The 14,290-nt window shown below is 38.3% G+C and overlaps 2 protein-coding genes across 6 annotated transcripts in view; both read left to right on the forward strand.

The window, feature by feature from the left end:
* Positions 1 to 10,021, forward strand: part of LOC118342479 (glycogen synthase kinase-3 beta-like) — a 17,063-nt gene extending 7,042 nt beyond the window's left edge. For both annotated transcript variants that reach the window (XM_035681032.1, XM_035681033.1), the window contains 9 exons: positions 81 to 164; positions 663 to 773; positions 1,120 to 1,250; positions 2,238 to 2,442; positions 2,704 to 2,799; positions 3,641 to 3,827; positions 4,151 to 4,228; positions 4,983 to 5,012; positions 8,809 to 10,021. In XM_035681032.1, coding sequence (XP_035536925.1) covers positions 81 to 164; positions 663 to 773; positions 1,120 to 1,250; positions 2,238 to 2,442; positions 2,704 to 2,799; positions 3,641 to 3,827; positions 4,151 to 4,228; positions 4,983 to 5,012; positions 8,809 to 8,849 — 963 coding nt within the window. In that variant the 3' untranslated portion in view covers positions 8,850 to 10,021. The remainder of the gene's footprint in view (positions 1 to 80; positions 165 to 662; positions 774 to 1,119; positions 1,251 to 2,237; positions 2,443 to 2,703; positions 2,800 to 3,640; positions 3,828 to 4,150; positions 4,229 to 4,982; positions 5,013 to 8,808) is intronic.
* Positions 10,022 to 10,166: 145 nt separating this feature from the next.
* Positions 10,167 to 14,284, forward strand: LOC118342481 (killer cell lectin-like receptor 5). 4 transcript variants are annotated; one of them, XM_035681034.1, is made up of 9 exons: positions 10,167 to 10,853; positions 11,228 to 11,275; positions 11,402 to 11,485; positions 11,675 to 11,701; positions 12,175 to 12,225; positions 12,451 to 12,632; positions 13,074 to 13,205; positions 13,412 to 13,514; positions 13,640 to 14,284. In XM_035681034.1, the coding sequence occupies exons 1-9, from the start codon at positions 10,670 to 10,672 to the stop codon at positions 13,708 to 13,710; spliced, it is 882 nt and encodes a 293-aa protein (XP_035536927.1). In that variant the 5' UTR covers positions 10,167 to 10,669; the 3' UTR covers positions 13,711 to 14,284. The 4 variants fall into 4 exon arrangements, with proteins under 4 accessions (XP_035536927.1, XP_035536928.1, XP_035536929.1 ...); XM_035681035.1 differs by having other exon boundaries at positions 11,678 to 11,701; XM_035681036.1 differs by having other exon boundaries at positions 11,411 to 11,485.
* The last annotated feature ends 6 nt before the right edge of the window (positions 14,285 to 14,290 follow it).

The following is a 14,290-nucleotide window of genomic DNA, read 5'->3' on the forward strand; positions in this document are numbered from 1 at the left end:
TTTTTATTTCAAGTTTTTCTCATGCTTGGTTTCTCCTCTAAATTTCCCACCTGCACTCTCATGTTTTCTTGTCCTCACAGAATCGGGAACTACAGATCATGAGGAAGCTGGATCACTGCAACATTGTCAGACTACGTTACTTCTTCTACTCCAGTGGCGAGAAGGTGCAGCTCATGTTTCTTTCTTTTTTTCCTTTTTTGTTATTGCAGAAAAATCCAGTGTGGTCAGACCAACTTTTGCTAAGTCACTGTATTTACACACCCTTATCTCACTGTAGCATAGTTTCACGAGATTACAGTAAAACAGAGGAAATGGTGTTTACCCATAAGAGATAAGATTACTCACATGCAGAGTAAAAAGAAATACCCCGAACCTAAAAAAGGGAAGCAATCCATTTCTTGCACTGACAGATTTAGAAACACTTCTAAGTATAATGTTGCAGAAGCAAGTTACTGGAAACAGGGTTCTGTGTGTGTGTTTAATAAAGAAACAAACAAACAAACAAAAGAGATTCGGCTTGTGAACCAACAGTCGCAGCAGGCAGCTTTTTCTGTGCATCGACACTCATTGCTCTCATGAAATGACTGGCTTCCTGTAAGAACTTATATTAGATCATGCATATTTTAAACACACTCTGATCTCGTTCTCTCTGTGCTGTACAGAAAGATGAAGTGTATCTCAACCTGGTGCTGGACTTTGTCCCTGAGACGGTCTACAGGGTTGCCAGGCATTTTAACAAGGCGAAGAGCATCATTCCTATCATTTATGTGAAGGTGATCTTTTTTCCTACTAAGACATTTCTGTGTTCTTTTAACTGTTTGTTTTGTTCATTTTTCTACATTGTATAAAATAACTCTGAAGAATCCCAGACTCCATGTGATGATTTAAATCTCTTTACTTTATGTTGACCAAAGAAATACTTGGATTACTAAATCTAAAATGTTAATTTCCTACAACTTTTTACATGAGAGCATCTTTAGTCCATCAATTTGACACTCTAACACAATAATACAAATCACCGTATTATTATTATTTCATCGCAATGTTGTCTTTTTGTTTTCTTTCCATTTTAATGTCGTTGAGAGTTTATTATGTGTTGTTTTATTGGGACCTCCTCAGGTGTACATGTACCAGTTGTTTCGCAGTCTGGCTTACATCCATTCCCAGGGCGTGTGTCACAGAGACATCAAGCCTCAGAACCTGCTTGTCGACCCAGAAACTGCCATCCTCAAGCTGTGTGACTTCGGCAGGTGAGCTGCATCAACACATGGGTTTCTCAAACGCACAGATCAAGAATTTAAAGTCTCCCTCCAGTCAAAAATGTTTTCTTTTTGTTCCTGCAGTTGAATGTTTGAGCTTCACTGTGCACAGTTTGACACTAGAAGGGTGTTTTCACATGTATGAACTGCTGAAAGTGGAAAGTTTCTCTGTGCTCACTGAAAATCTAATTTTAAGGGGAGGGGCATATATGCATGTTTAGTAACATCACAGATAGTTTGCAAATCAACCCTAGTCCAGTCTGCAACTTTTACAAGTGTGATGTAGAAACCTGAAGCCACCCGTGCACAAACACTGAGAACAGACTTTATAGTGAAGTAGCAAACTTGAGAAATGAAGAAAATTTGAAAAGATTCTGCTATTTTTAATGAGGTAGAAGGAGTAGATGCCTTTTAAGAGTTTTATTGTGGAAAATCTACTACTTTTTTGGCAGAAAAAACATGTAAGACACATTTTTCTTCTAAGCAGACTATTTGAATACATGTCTAGAGGTGATCGTGACAACAGCCAAATCAAGCAGAGAACAGAATTGATGTGTATCTATTCTCCAACGGGGTATTCAGCTGACTCTGCAGATAACGTGAAAGTTAAGTTACCCCTGAATTAACCATTTCATTATGGGACTGTATTGGCAGACTTCAACCTACCTCTTAATGTTGGTTTTGTGTGGTGGATGCTTTCACACTGGTGGGTCAAAAATGTCTGTAGTGGGCGCCCAGATAGGGTTAGGGCTTCCTGTCACTCTTCAGCTGTCACTATCGGTTTAAGACAATAAAAGCCCTCCAAAAAAATATATATTTAAAAAAAAAGTCTGTAATCAGTTGTGAAAGGAATAACAATAAACCCCACAACTCTTAATGACCATTTGCTCCACAATAGTTCACACTTTTCATCCCCTGAACTACACTCGGTCAGTCATTCTTTGTTATTGTTTAATTTGAATTCTTGTGTTTCCCCAGCGCCAAACAGCTGGTCCGCGGTGAACCCAACGTGTCGTATATCTGCTCACGATATTATCGCGCCCCCGAGCTCATTTTTGGTGCCACAGACTACACGGCAAACATTGACATCTGGTCAGCAGGCTGCGTCCTGGCTGAGCTGCTGCTCGGACAACCCATATTCCCCGGTGACAGTGGGGTGGACCAACTAGTAGAGATTATCAAGGTGAGTGTGTGCTGCTGAAATGTTTGGGTTTCCTGTCTATTGCTGAACTGATTGTAGGACCACTTCCTGTTTTCAGTGGAGATTATCATGAGGAGAAGATTGTGTTTTAAGATATGAACTTTGGTTGTGCTTGTGGGTGTGCTCCCTCTTTATGTTGTATTGATGTATTGGTATCATAGACTGCTGGAATAATCGCAGGCTGTCACACGACTGGCCTGTTTGTCTGCAGAATACTACTCATACTCCTGCATATATTTTCAGGTGCTGGGAACCCCAACAAGGGAACAAATCCGAGAGATGAACCCAAACTACACAGAATTCAAGTTCCCTCAGATTAAAGCCCATCCATGGACCAAGGTGAGTAAATACAGAGTTAATCTGTGTGTCAGTCCTGGAATTGAGGAATTCTGTGGAAAAAAATGTTGATGTATGATGTATAAAGTTGTTCTAAAATCAATGTTTATTACTATTATTTTACTTACTAAGTTTTACGACATTCTGCATATTGTATTTGAGGTTATCTTGTATATGTATATATGGATGAACTCTGCAAATGTTTTAAATTTCTATATACATACCCAAAACATTAATCTATGAAGGTATTTGTTCCAAAAAGGGCCATACATTGCAGCAGTGTATCAGAACAAAAGAAGAGAATACCTGTGGATGTGCTGCTGCCCACACGGTCTATTTTAATCTGGGAGTTGAAGTGCTTTAGTGTCCTCCTTCTGATCGATTAACCCTGACACTTTAAGAGTACAGAAACAACGTAAAACCAAGGGAAGTGGCCCTTCAGCGTTTACTACTAAGCGGATATCTTCCTACTCCAAAAACTGCTTTTTTTAGATGGAGAGCACCTCCTATAAGGGGTTTGAACTGAAAGTTACACATGTTTTCTTTGTGTTTTCTTTCTGTTTGATGTTCCCATACACTATATTTGTAGTTGCTTCTGGGCCATATGTGGCCTGCAAGCCGCCAGTTGAATAGGCCGGTTCTACATTTTACATTTAGAGTGTCATGCTAGTAAATAATGAATACCCACACAGTTGTACATTGTAGCTTAAAGGGAAATCTGCCTTTCTGCATATCAATGATACTCAGTGCTTTTGTCTAGGAAAACCTTATTGATTATTTAGAAATCTTGTAGAGTGGATGTGATTTTTGGATATTTGTACTTAGATTTCTTCTTCTTCCTCAGGTGTTTAAACCTCGCACCCCTCCAGAAGCCATTGCTCTCTGCTCCCGGCTGCTGGAGTACACGCCAGCCTCCCGGCTCTCCCCACTAGAGGCCTGTTCGCATGCCTTTTTCGATGAGCTGCGCCAGCCCAACACACGACTGCCCAGCGGCCGAGATTTGCCGATGCTCTTCAACTTCAGCCCCACAGGTACGTGCAGATTCAACCACGCTTAGCTTAAGGGTTTTAGTTCAATTACAACGCCACCTTCATTTTTCTAAGAAACTTTTTTTTTTATTATTTAGGGAGGAGATTTCCATCTGTTTTGCCTTTGTTGAAGTTATCCTCAATGGATCACCATCTGTTTAGCTAAATACAATCAGTTGGTGTTTCTTGGTTTGGTTTGGGCCAACGCTGTGACCTCAAAGGAGGTGCAATTAATGCAGCGTACACTATCCCTTTGTTGTGTGAGACTGTCCTTTTTGATATATGACTCATCATTAAATAAAAACTCCCTCTTTTATTTTCTGCAGAGCTGTCAATCCAGCCCCAGCTGAACTCAACCCTCATTCCTCCTCACGCTCGCTCTCATACAGCTGCTTCCGCCCACGGTGGGAAGCTCTTATGTTTCTCTTATTATGATTTCATTGTAAATGTCAGTTTTATGATTTTGTGGTGGCAGAAGAGCTATACCGTTAGGTGTTTGAATACCATTTTAACACCTTTTTTTTATTTATTATTTTTTTTTTTTTACATTTTGTTATTATGTAGCTACTGAGTGAAATAATTTGACAGCAAAAATGCTTGTCTATTTTATCTGTTTCAACTGGTGAGACATTGTGTCTAAATGGCTAATTTTGAGTTTTGGTTCTGATAGCTCTGCGGGATTATTCTGGGTTGGGAAATGCAAAATGAACAATTATTTGAAATGCTTTTTTCCCCATGTGATAACCCTGTTCTGTGGATTGGAAATATGTACAACAGAGCCCATCAGTCTAAGAATACGCTGCACATCTGAAGGCTTTTCTTTCATAAAACTGAAATACTTCTATTAAAGGTCCAGTGTGTAGGATTTAGTGGCATCTAGCGGTGTAGTTGTAGATTACACAGGCTAATTCAAGGTAGCAAAAAACAGTGATTCATATATTCAGGTGATTATACACTAATGAAAACACACCATTGAATATTATATTCCATTTCTGACAATAGCTCTCCTAAATGTTACACACTGGACCTTTAAAGAGTCATTTGCGTTACCTTAAGGCTAATACGGTGTCATGTATAATACTTTGCTGTCAGGTCCTTTTGTGTACTGGACTGTTATTTACACTCACTGTCCCTTTGGTTTCCTATTCTGTCTTTCAGATGGTACCGGTTCAGATTCATCCCAACACAGTTCAGTACCAGGATCTCTTAACAGCATCTAAAGCAGCCTCTCACCTGCCTGCCTGCCTGCCAGCCTCACCCTTACCTCAGACACACACACCCTCACAATTATTTTATTTTTTTATTTACTCACTCTCTGCTCTCTCTCTTCCATCGGGTCTCCTCATCTCTCTCTCGTCCTCTCCTCTCTCTCTCTCTCTCTCTCTCTCTCTCTCAGTCTTCTCTCTCTCTCTCTCCTGCTTTCCTCCATGCTGCTTGCTCTCCTCTTAGATGATCTGTTTTTGTACAGTAAATGCATTGAACAAACAAACATTAGTTCTTTAGCTGCCAGGGTTGAAACTACGGCAGGTGATTGTTACACACAGAGAGTTTCGCTGCTGCTCGGGTGGTATGTGAAGGTTCAATAGTGGGGGCTGGTCCTCTGTAATATAACCTTTTTTTAAATCAACCTTTTTTTTTCTTCTTTATATTTGTGTTTATTTATTTGACTAATTGAAAGCATCATGTGATCACACAATGTTTTATCTCTTTTTTCAATTCAGAATATTTTTTTATATTCAGTGTTTTTGCATCCCTGTTCGTAAGGGGTGGCCTGTACACTGCCTGACCGAGATCAGAACTGGCCCCTAAATAGGTCATCAGGGTAAAAGGAATTTTATTCCACTCAGGACGGGAGAGCGGATGCAGGGACTAATAAATTCCCAATTCCTCCAGCCTCATTATTTTAACAATCCAGCCTGATGTTTTTAAATTATTGTTTATTTACCTACTTATGTAGAGTAGAAAATCTCATCAGTACCCAGTAGCAGTTATCAGTGTTTGGTCGGAGGTGTATTGGATTGCCCCTTACGTGACTCGTGTTCAGTGGTTGCATTTATACAGACTGGACTGGAGATATCCACCGCGTCTCGTATCCATCTGTTTGTTTCCTGTTCTAGAGAGTTTTGTCTGGCAAAAGAGTGAAATATTCCTCTAAGAAACAGTTCCCCTACCTGTTCACACTACTATATAAATATGGGTAAGATAAATCACAGATTTTCAGCTTTTATTAGTTGTTTTTTGTTTTGTTTTTCAACTAAGGAGGGCAGAGGTGTTAATTTGTTGGAAAGAAAATTATGTCAAACATCCAGAAGAATACTTCTTGACTCCTGCTCTTGTTCATCACCTCAAAATTTCACTTAGGCGTATAAACTTCAGTTGTGAAGAAAGTGTGAATGTGGTGTTCAGCCAAAGCGGAGGAGATACTCATCTAAAAAAATTGCCTTTTGAAAGTGAGCAAACAAATTAGAACCATAGTGCAACTAAATGTACGTGTGTGGAGACTGCACAGTGTGCTGCTTGTTCTCTGTCCTGCAAACTGTTCAATTGATGATTAAATGAAAACCAGCAGTGCTCTGGATACCACTGTCCTAAATCATTACAGCAATAGCTCCCTGTCATCCCTTAATTTAACATGGGATACTGACAGTTGTCTAATAAACTGGAGGTTAATCATTAATCTGCATCACAACATCAGTGCTTCTTAAAGTAGTTTCCAGATGTTGTTTATGTGAAAATAACCAAATTTACAGCCCCTTTAACCGCCTATAAATGACAGCCTTCACTAGTTTCACTTGTGCCAGGCGGTGGCGGTGGCAGTTCACTGTGGAGAAAACTAAAATTGGCTGGAATGTCATTATTTTAATTAAACCAAAAAAAATAAACATTTTTGTGTTGTTTTTCATTTTGAGCTTTCAAAACAGGAAAAAACTGTAATTGAGCCATTTAAGAGGATGCAAGCATGATGCCTTTGTTTTAACAAATCATTTTAAAGCTTTGAAAAGTATTTAAAAATAGTAAATGTGGTAATTTGATGGCTCCTCTGTACAACTTCATGTGGTCTTCCTGTTAGGCCTGTTGACATGTATTGATACAGAATACAATAGACTGCTTTTGCCAGCCTGATTCATTATTTTATTTTAGTCTAGAATATTATAAACGTGTCTCTCAAAAACCTGTAAGATCCCCTGGAAATTATTAGCAGATTAATCACAGATGCTATCTAATCAAAAAGTCCCTTTTGGTGAAAGTCCCCTTTAGTTCAAAGGTCATTGCTGTGCTGGTGTTAATGTAGAAAAAGGGTTTTTTAGATTGAATGGTGGTCCACCTGAAGAATGCCGGGGCTCTGATTTTATTATTTTATTAAACCTGATGGGAGGGTTCTTCATCTTCATGTAAATTTATTTATTTATTTGTTTTTGGATGAGAGTTACTGCCAAATAGGGCTTTGAAATGGTGTTACAGCGTCTTTAGCAAACTGTACTCGGCGTCAGTGGTAATTAAAGAAACGTTCTCTCCTGAAGAAGCTTCGTAGAAACAAATTAACTCTGACATTTGCTTCAGGTCTTTAGTTCTGTACGCAGAAGCAAAGCATGAGGGAGATTAAGTAAAAAGGCTTAATGTGAATAGTAGTTGATCAAGTTCCTGTTGTGTGCACTTCTATCTCTCTGAGGACCGATTTGACTTTTACCCCATAAGAGTGAAAAAAGAGGCTTGGTCAAAGTTAGAATTAGGTTAAGGTCATGGGTCAGAGAATGTATTATCACAGTCACGACATCCTCTCACGTATAGAAGTACAAATGTGTGTGTGTGTGTGTGTGTCATACCATATTCCAACCTGCAGTATGAACAGCCAGTGTTTTAGGTATTAGAGCTGTCAACAATACAGATTTTTAGTAAGCAGTGAAGACCACTTGAAAGTTTGTAGTATAGTATATTTGATACTATTGTACCATGCCTCCACCTGCTGTTTTTACCTGCAGCCATCTCTGTTTTTCTTGTTTTTTATTTTTAAAATATAAGTGAAGAGCTCTGATGCTTTTTGAATTCCACCACTGGACACATTCACATTGATTTCATATGAGGAGAGTGGAGAGCATTTTTTCAACCTCTTTCCCTCCATGGTTTTCCCTCCCAGCTGCTTGTATGGGTTTCAGGCTGCTAAGGCTCCCAGTCCTGTGGGTTACTGCCGGCCACATTCTGCTTTTCTTTGCTGTAAAGAGTCCAACCGGCGTGTTTGATTACCTCTGCGGGGTGCCTCACACTCAGAGCTGTCAGACTTTCTGTGGCTATGAAAAGGTGTGGAGAAAAAAACAAAAGCTGCACCCAGCTATAGGAATCAAACATGGCTGATTTTTCTCTTCCCTAATCTCAGAAGCCCCCCCCCTCGCTCTCCTTCCCTCACCCCACGTGTAAATATCACTGATTTTTATTTTGCTCTTTTTACTTTTTATTACAGAGTTGTTTATATCTTATTTCCCTCATCCTGTCGATGAAGCAGTCTTAGTTTGGGCATTTTTTGTAAATAAGTTTCTTTTTTCACAATTCAGAAGTGTAAATAGTGCAAAGGAAAAAAAAAATCAGCCTACTCCTCATGTTTGTTGATGATCTTTCTCTCTCTTTCTCTGTCTCGTAGTCCAGTGGAAATTGTAAAGTAGCTGTTAACAACATCGTTACTCAGCCTAACAGGGAGGACTCAGCGGTCTTGTGTGGGACCACCAGACTGTTGAATGAATATTTCACAGGTTCTGTTCCAAAATGCGTGAAACCTCTCTAAAACTGAATTGACCGAGGCGTGTCATGTTTGCCCGTTAGAGCTGCGTGGCAGCGGCATCTTGAATCTGGCCCCCACAGTGCTCTCTCCAACCTGCCCGTCTACTGTTGATCTACACAGTATAATAAATGCATAATGTTTAAAACAGAGATGTTTGTTTTACTTTTTCACCATGATACAATTTAAATTTTTTTTTTTTTTTTTCACATTTAGAGGCTGCAGATTCTCCACAAGAGGGAGCTCTTCAATCATAAATTCCTAACTGTGCCAATCATAGTGAAACATGTTCAGGATGTGTTTCCTTTTGTCCTCTGTAATCTCCCATTTTATTCTACAGTGATCACAGGAAACGCAATCACACTAAGATGCTGAAAACTAAAGTCTTTAAAGTAATACATTTAAAGCTCAACACCCCCAAAGCAGCAGCTATAGAAAACAAAAGGCCTCAAGTAGAGATGAGGATCAGGCTACAGAGGCCTAGAAGCATCATTTATCTCTTTTTCCACCCCAGTAGCTGATCTTTCTCTATTACAAACCAATGTTGCGGCAATTTTATCATACTTCATGCAGCTCCCTCTGGAGCCACAAAGGGTTCAAACAACTTGTTTTCCTCATGCGCAGTAGAACTCCCCCAAAACCTTTAAACAGACTTTCGTGTGTACAGTTGTTGCAGTTTCTTGCCCGTAGGTGGCGCCAGTGAGACTGGAACTTCAGGTTTTTTGTGTCTTTTTTTTCTTCCACATACTTGATTGTTCTCGTTTTTGGAACAGAACTTTGTTTGTGTGTCATGATAGATTGCAATATATTATTACTGTGCAGTATTGAGAAAAATGACGCTGGCATTTCCACAGACGGTGTGATGTCTGACTTTAGAGATCTCAAAAGTGTTCAGTTGGACTAGAAATCACATTATGGTGTCCAGCCTGTACTCAACACGGGCATTTTGTATTATGTGCTGGACTGTATTCAGAATTGCTGCTAATGATTACAATATGGCAGAAACAGACATTTGTGTTGAGACTGCAGACAGAGCCGTCTATCAGCTCTGTGTGTGTGTGCGTGTGTGTGTGTGTGGTCAGGCAACATGCAGAAATGTTGCTCCGCTTGACCGACAGTTTCAAGTAAACTGAATCTCAGAAATTGTAGTTTTCTTTGTGTTTTTAAATTCTCCGAAAAACTCAGTTGTGTGTTAATATAACCCTCCCTTATTCTAACCGAGGGAGATCTCTGCATCTCTTAATATGTAACTTTTATTTAATTTTTGTACTCCAATGCTGTTCGGTGTGGTGTCATTCTGTCCTGGTGGACTGATGTGTTGGAGTGACGGAGATGGAGAAAGAGAGAGAAAGAAACACAAACCTGTTCGTCTCTGTTCTGTGTGTGTATGATATGGACTCATTTACTGTAATAAAGTGATGAAACTGTGTTTACTTTGTGTGCAGTTCTTCTCTTTTGAAACTGTAGTATTTATTCCTTTTAGGCTCAACTCCAGTGGACATCCTTCAAACAGGCCCTCGGTTTGTGGTTAAAAGTACAAAAACCAACAAACATCTTTCTGGGATGAGTTGGCTAATTTCTGTGAACAGATCCAATCACATGTTCATTTGACCAAAACCTGTGTTCCCCCCTGTTGATTTATTTTCCCAGAATCTGACTTAATAAATCATTGTAAATTTTGACCTCTGAGGCCGTAAATAAAGACTTTGTCACGTCTCCTCAGTTTAAAGGCTGACCAATTGGGAATATTTTTTTCTACTTGCTTGATGCTCAGAATGAAGTTGGCAAGGTTTTTAAAAGCAGTCTAGTAAGTCTAAATAAAATACGCAATACCTAAATTTTACAGAACAAACAAAAAAGAAACTATACAAATAATTAGACTAGTTCCCTGCTAGTATGTGTCAGAACCAGAAGGTATGGACCAAAGTATTTCTTGTACCTTCTCTATTATTCTTTCAGGTATCAGTTGGTTCTTTCTGTATCCTGATAGCAGTCTCCATTAAAGTTCACATACACTATTAGCCTGATGCAGTTTGATTTGAATTAAACTCCTCCTGATGGTCAGCCAGCACCTTGCATGGTTGCTGGTTGCACATTGCCATTACAGGCAAACTGCAAAGAGTTTTGGATGAAAACACTATATAAATGTCCCTTTTTTGCTGTTTTACTGTGTGTCTGTGAAACTGGGGAGTGTGGGACAACAAGTAAGGGAGGAGAGATTCTGCCTTTATGCCATAAGGTCCAGAACGAAAGACTCTTAGGTAAGTTTTATTTAATCCTAAGGACAGAATGTTTAGCCACAGTGTTATATGTACAGTGAACCACTTACAGTTACAGTGGCCAACAGGTTGAAGAGCTTTAACAGAGGCTAGAACATTTCCCAACACTTAATAAGGAGCTGATGTTAATTCCCAACTATTGTTGTGCACTTCTGATAAAAAGAAACCATTGATGATGTTTGTGTGAATCACAAAAGCATCATTGTGTGCTTGCCAGAACCTGTCTTTGATTCTGTAAAACAGTGATTCATCTCAGACGAGTCAATCAATTACTCAAGAAATGTTGAAAAGTTGATCTGTTGTTGTAAAAGATATTTCCTCGTTGATTTTGTATATAAGCGTTCTTTATTTTGCAGTTTTCCACAACATACAGACACTGCTGAGATTTACCTCTACTGAAGCAGGTGAGATTCATCTGGCAGCTTTCCATTATAATTCATGGATGTCTGCATATCCAGCCTCCTGCTTTGACAGATAACTCAAGTTTTTACTCATATTAATGTTTGCTTCTTTAATTTTCTGATTATTAGATTCTGCAGCAGTCCATTACTTGATGCAAACAATGAGGGTCATTTTTCTTCTCTGTGTTGCCTTCGCTTTGAGCGTTGCATCAGGTGAGACACCGAGACAAAGAGCTGATGCAAGAAAAGAAATAGTTTTAAGTTTTCAAAAATACAGACTGACTGACAATTGATAATGGAAATATTATAATAAAAGTGAGTCATGATCTAACTAAAGTCTAACTTAATGCCATAATTTAGTTTCTGAAGATGGTTAATTGTGATCTACATCTTCTTCCACAGCAGATCCAGTGAAGGAGATAGAATCAGGTGTGACTCAACAAGACCGTAAAGACCTGATGATGCATCTTCTCACTAGTTTATACCAAGGTTACAGTTTAAACATAGCTTGTAACTCCAGCTGTAAACATGTGGAGTGTTTTGTATGTAAAACCTGGCTCAGTAAATGATGCCATCCTGCATTTTTATGGGGCACAAAAAATAAAAGGCAGCTATTTTCTGCTTCGTTTACTGTAGAAATGAGTGTATAGATACAGCATTTAACTGTCAACTACTGTGCATTTATTTATTTTTATTTATTTGTACTTGTAACTAGAAACAGTGCAAAATCCAGATATTTCTGTTTTTTTAAGGATTACTGTAACACTAAGAAAATAGATAAGTAGGTTTGTCCACTTCTATTGTGCTGAACATGCACAACTGTGACACCAAAATAAAACCACAAATATATATATATTAAACAAAAGTATTTATGTTTGAATGCTGCTCTTATTCCTCTGCAGAGCCAGTAGAGAAGCCCGAGCCCGAGCCCATTCAGCAATACCAGACTAAAGGTGAGAGAGAATATCTTGTCTTCTCTTTGATTGTTCAGACTCAGCTTTGAAACTTGAGATTTAAAGTAAATAACTAACTGTAATGTAGCCGAAGTGGCACAAATTAAGACCTCAACTCTATAAATCATCTAAAAATAAATCCCTGGACAGTAAAGATAGGAACTCTCTGATCCAAAATGTGTCACTTTTTGTAAAACTCAGTCTGTTTTTTTTTTTTTCTATCAGAGAAAAGGGGAGGGGAACTGCTACGTAAGATAGCAGGAAGGATGACTGAATGGCAGGTGTACCCAACCTCCCTGTCTCCAGACTATAACAACTGGGACTACGACTGTCCTTACAACTGGCAAAGATATGGATCGCGATGTTTCATCTTCATCAACAGCCCAATGGCCTGGATAGATGCAGAGGTAGCCTGACATATCACCCTCATACATAAAGGTGTTAAATTCACAATGTTACCACAGAGACTGTTTATGGTTTCTGAATGTAATATTGATTTGTGTTCAACCATACTTAAAGTAACTTGGTTTAAACACAAACTCCAAAGTGTAGCTTGGTAAATTACTGAAGACATATTATAACTGTGAGATATAATTCAGCTTACATGTTAAATATATGGCTGTGTACTGTAGATATTTAAGGATCAAGACATAAATTAATATAACTAAAACATTACCCACAAGCAAAAATAAATGTAATATAAAGGACAGAATGCCTCCACATAATTATTATATTATTATACATTAAAGTGAATGTCAGTTCACTAGTTTCATTACTTCCAATGTATCTGCTATAGCCCTGAGGTTATTTGTATGTCTGCAGTAAGAGCTGTTCCTCTGCATTTACAGAAACAATGTTGGCACTATGGTGCCAACCTGGCATCCATCCATGACCTAGAGGAGTACAGTTTCATCCAGGACTTACTGATGAACAACGGCTATTATGACAAAGCCTGGATTGGTGGCACTGATGCTGTTAGGGTAACGTCACTTCACAGAGCTCGATCAAAATTGGAATTTCCCCATTGTGGGACTATTAAGGAATGATATATATATAAGGAATATCTTATCTTATCTTATCTTATCCCTGTATAAATAGATTCTCATTGAATGGTCTATTTGTAAATTAACATATACATAAGTACACCATTATTTACCTGCTATTTGTCTTTTGTTTGTTTTTACAGAAGTTGGAGTGGTTATGGAGCGATGGTTCAGCATTTGATGTTGAGAACTGGTCCCAAAACGAGCTAAGCAACTTGAACAGATGGAAAAAATGCCTGACAATTGGTACGTTTACTAAATCTACTGACTGTAGGCAGGAAATATTTCAGAAAATAATTACCTATATGGTGGATAGTTGATTCTAAAATTAAAATCGGATTATTGACTTTCCTTTCTTGTTTTCTTTTTAGAAATGAATAATTGGTATTGTGAAAAGAGGCTCCCCTTCGTCTGTGGAACAAGACCACAAAGATTGTATTAAATGCACCATATTGCTCCTGTTCAGGAAAAAACATCATCCTCTATTCCATACCTTAAGTATTTGCAGTCTTTTACAGACTATAAATACCCTTATTTTAAATCACATGAAACCCTTTCAGTTCCAAGTATAAAATATTACAATGCTGGAATCATTATTTAGAAAATAAAAGTGGTTTCTCTTAAGTCTCAAGAGTCTGGTTTGGTGTTTTTTTTATCAAGTCTAGTCAGATCAACTGTAGTCATACAGCGGGTGTTTTTTGGAGGCTTGCCTATGAGAATAAATATTTATTTATATATATTTATATATTATTAAATAAAAAGTCTATCCCTTATATACATATATAAACTGGCAATGGTCTATCTATGCTAACAACTACCGCATTTAAGTTTTACACAATATTAATGTAAATGTACATAGCTGCTTTCCTTTTTAATCAACTTTATTATGGTTTACACACGTAATAGATTACATAGACAAGGAAATTGCTTCAATAAAATCTTTGTAAAGTGCAAAACATTTATAAAGTTCAAAAGCATAGCTGCTTTCCACTACTGCCATAAGACTGTATAACTCATCTGCC

Source organism: Morone saxatilis, unplaced genomic scaffold, assembly GCF_004916995.1.
Source record: "Morone saxatilis isolate NCDOM2014 unplaced genomic scaffold, NCSU_SB_2.0 Contig9, whole genome shotgun sequence".
NCBI classification, from domain to species: Eukaryota; Metazoa; Chordata; class Actinopteri; family Moronidae; genus Morone; species Morone saxatilis.

Excerpts from the sequence above, each read along its gene's own strand:
- LOC118342481 (XM_035681034.1), top strand. The coding sequence starts at position 10,670 with ATGGTTGCTGGTTGCACATTGCCATTACAGGCAAACTGCAAAGAGTTT. Across the intron at positions 11,486-11,674 it reads CGCTTTGAGCGTTGCATCAG|CAGATCCAGTGAAGGAGATA; the intron begins GTGAGACACCGA and ends CTTCTTCCACAG. Across the intron at positions 13,206-13,411 it reads GTGGCACTGATGCTGTTAGG|AAGTTGGAGTGGTTATGGAG; the intron begins GTAACGTCACTT and ends TTGTTTTTACAG.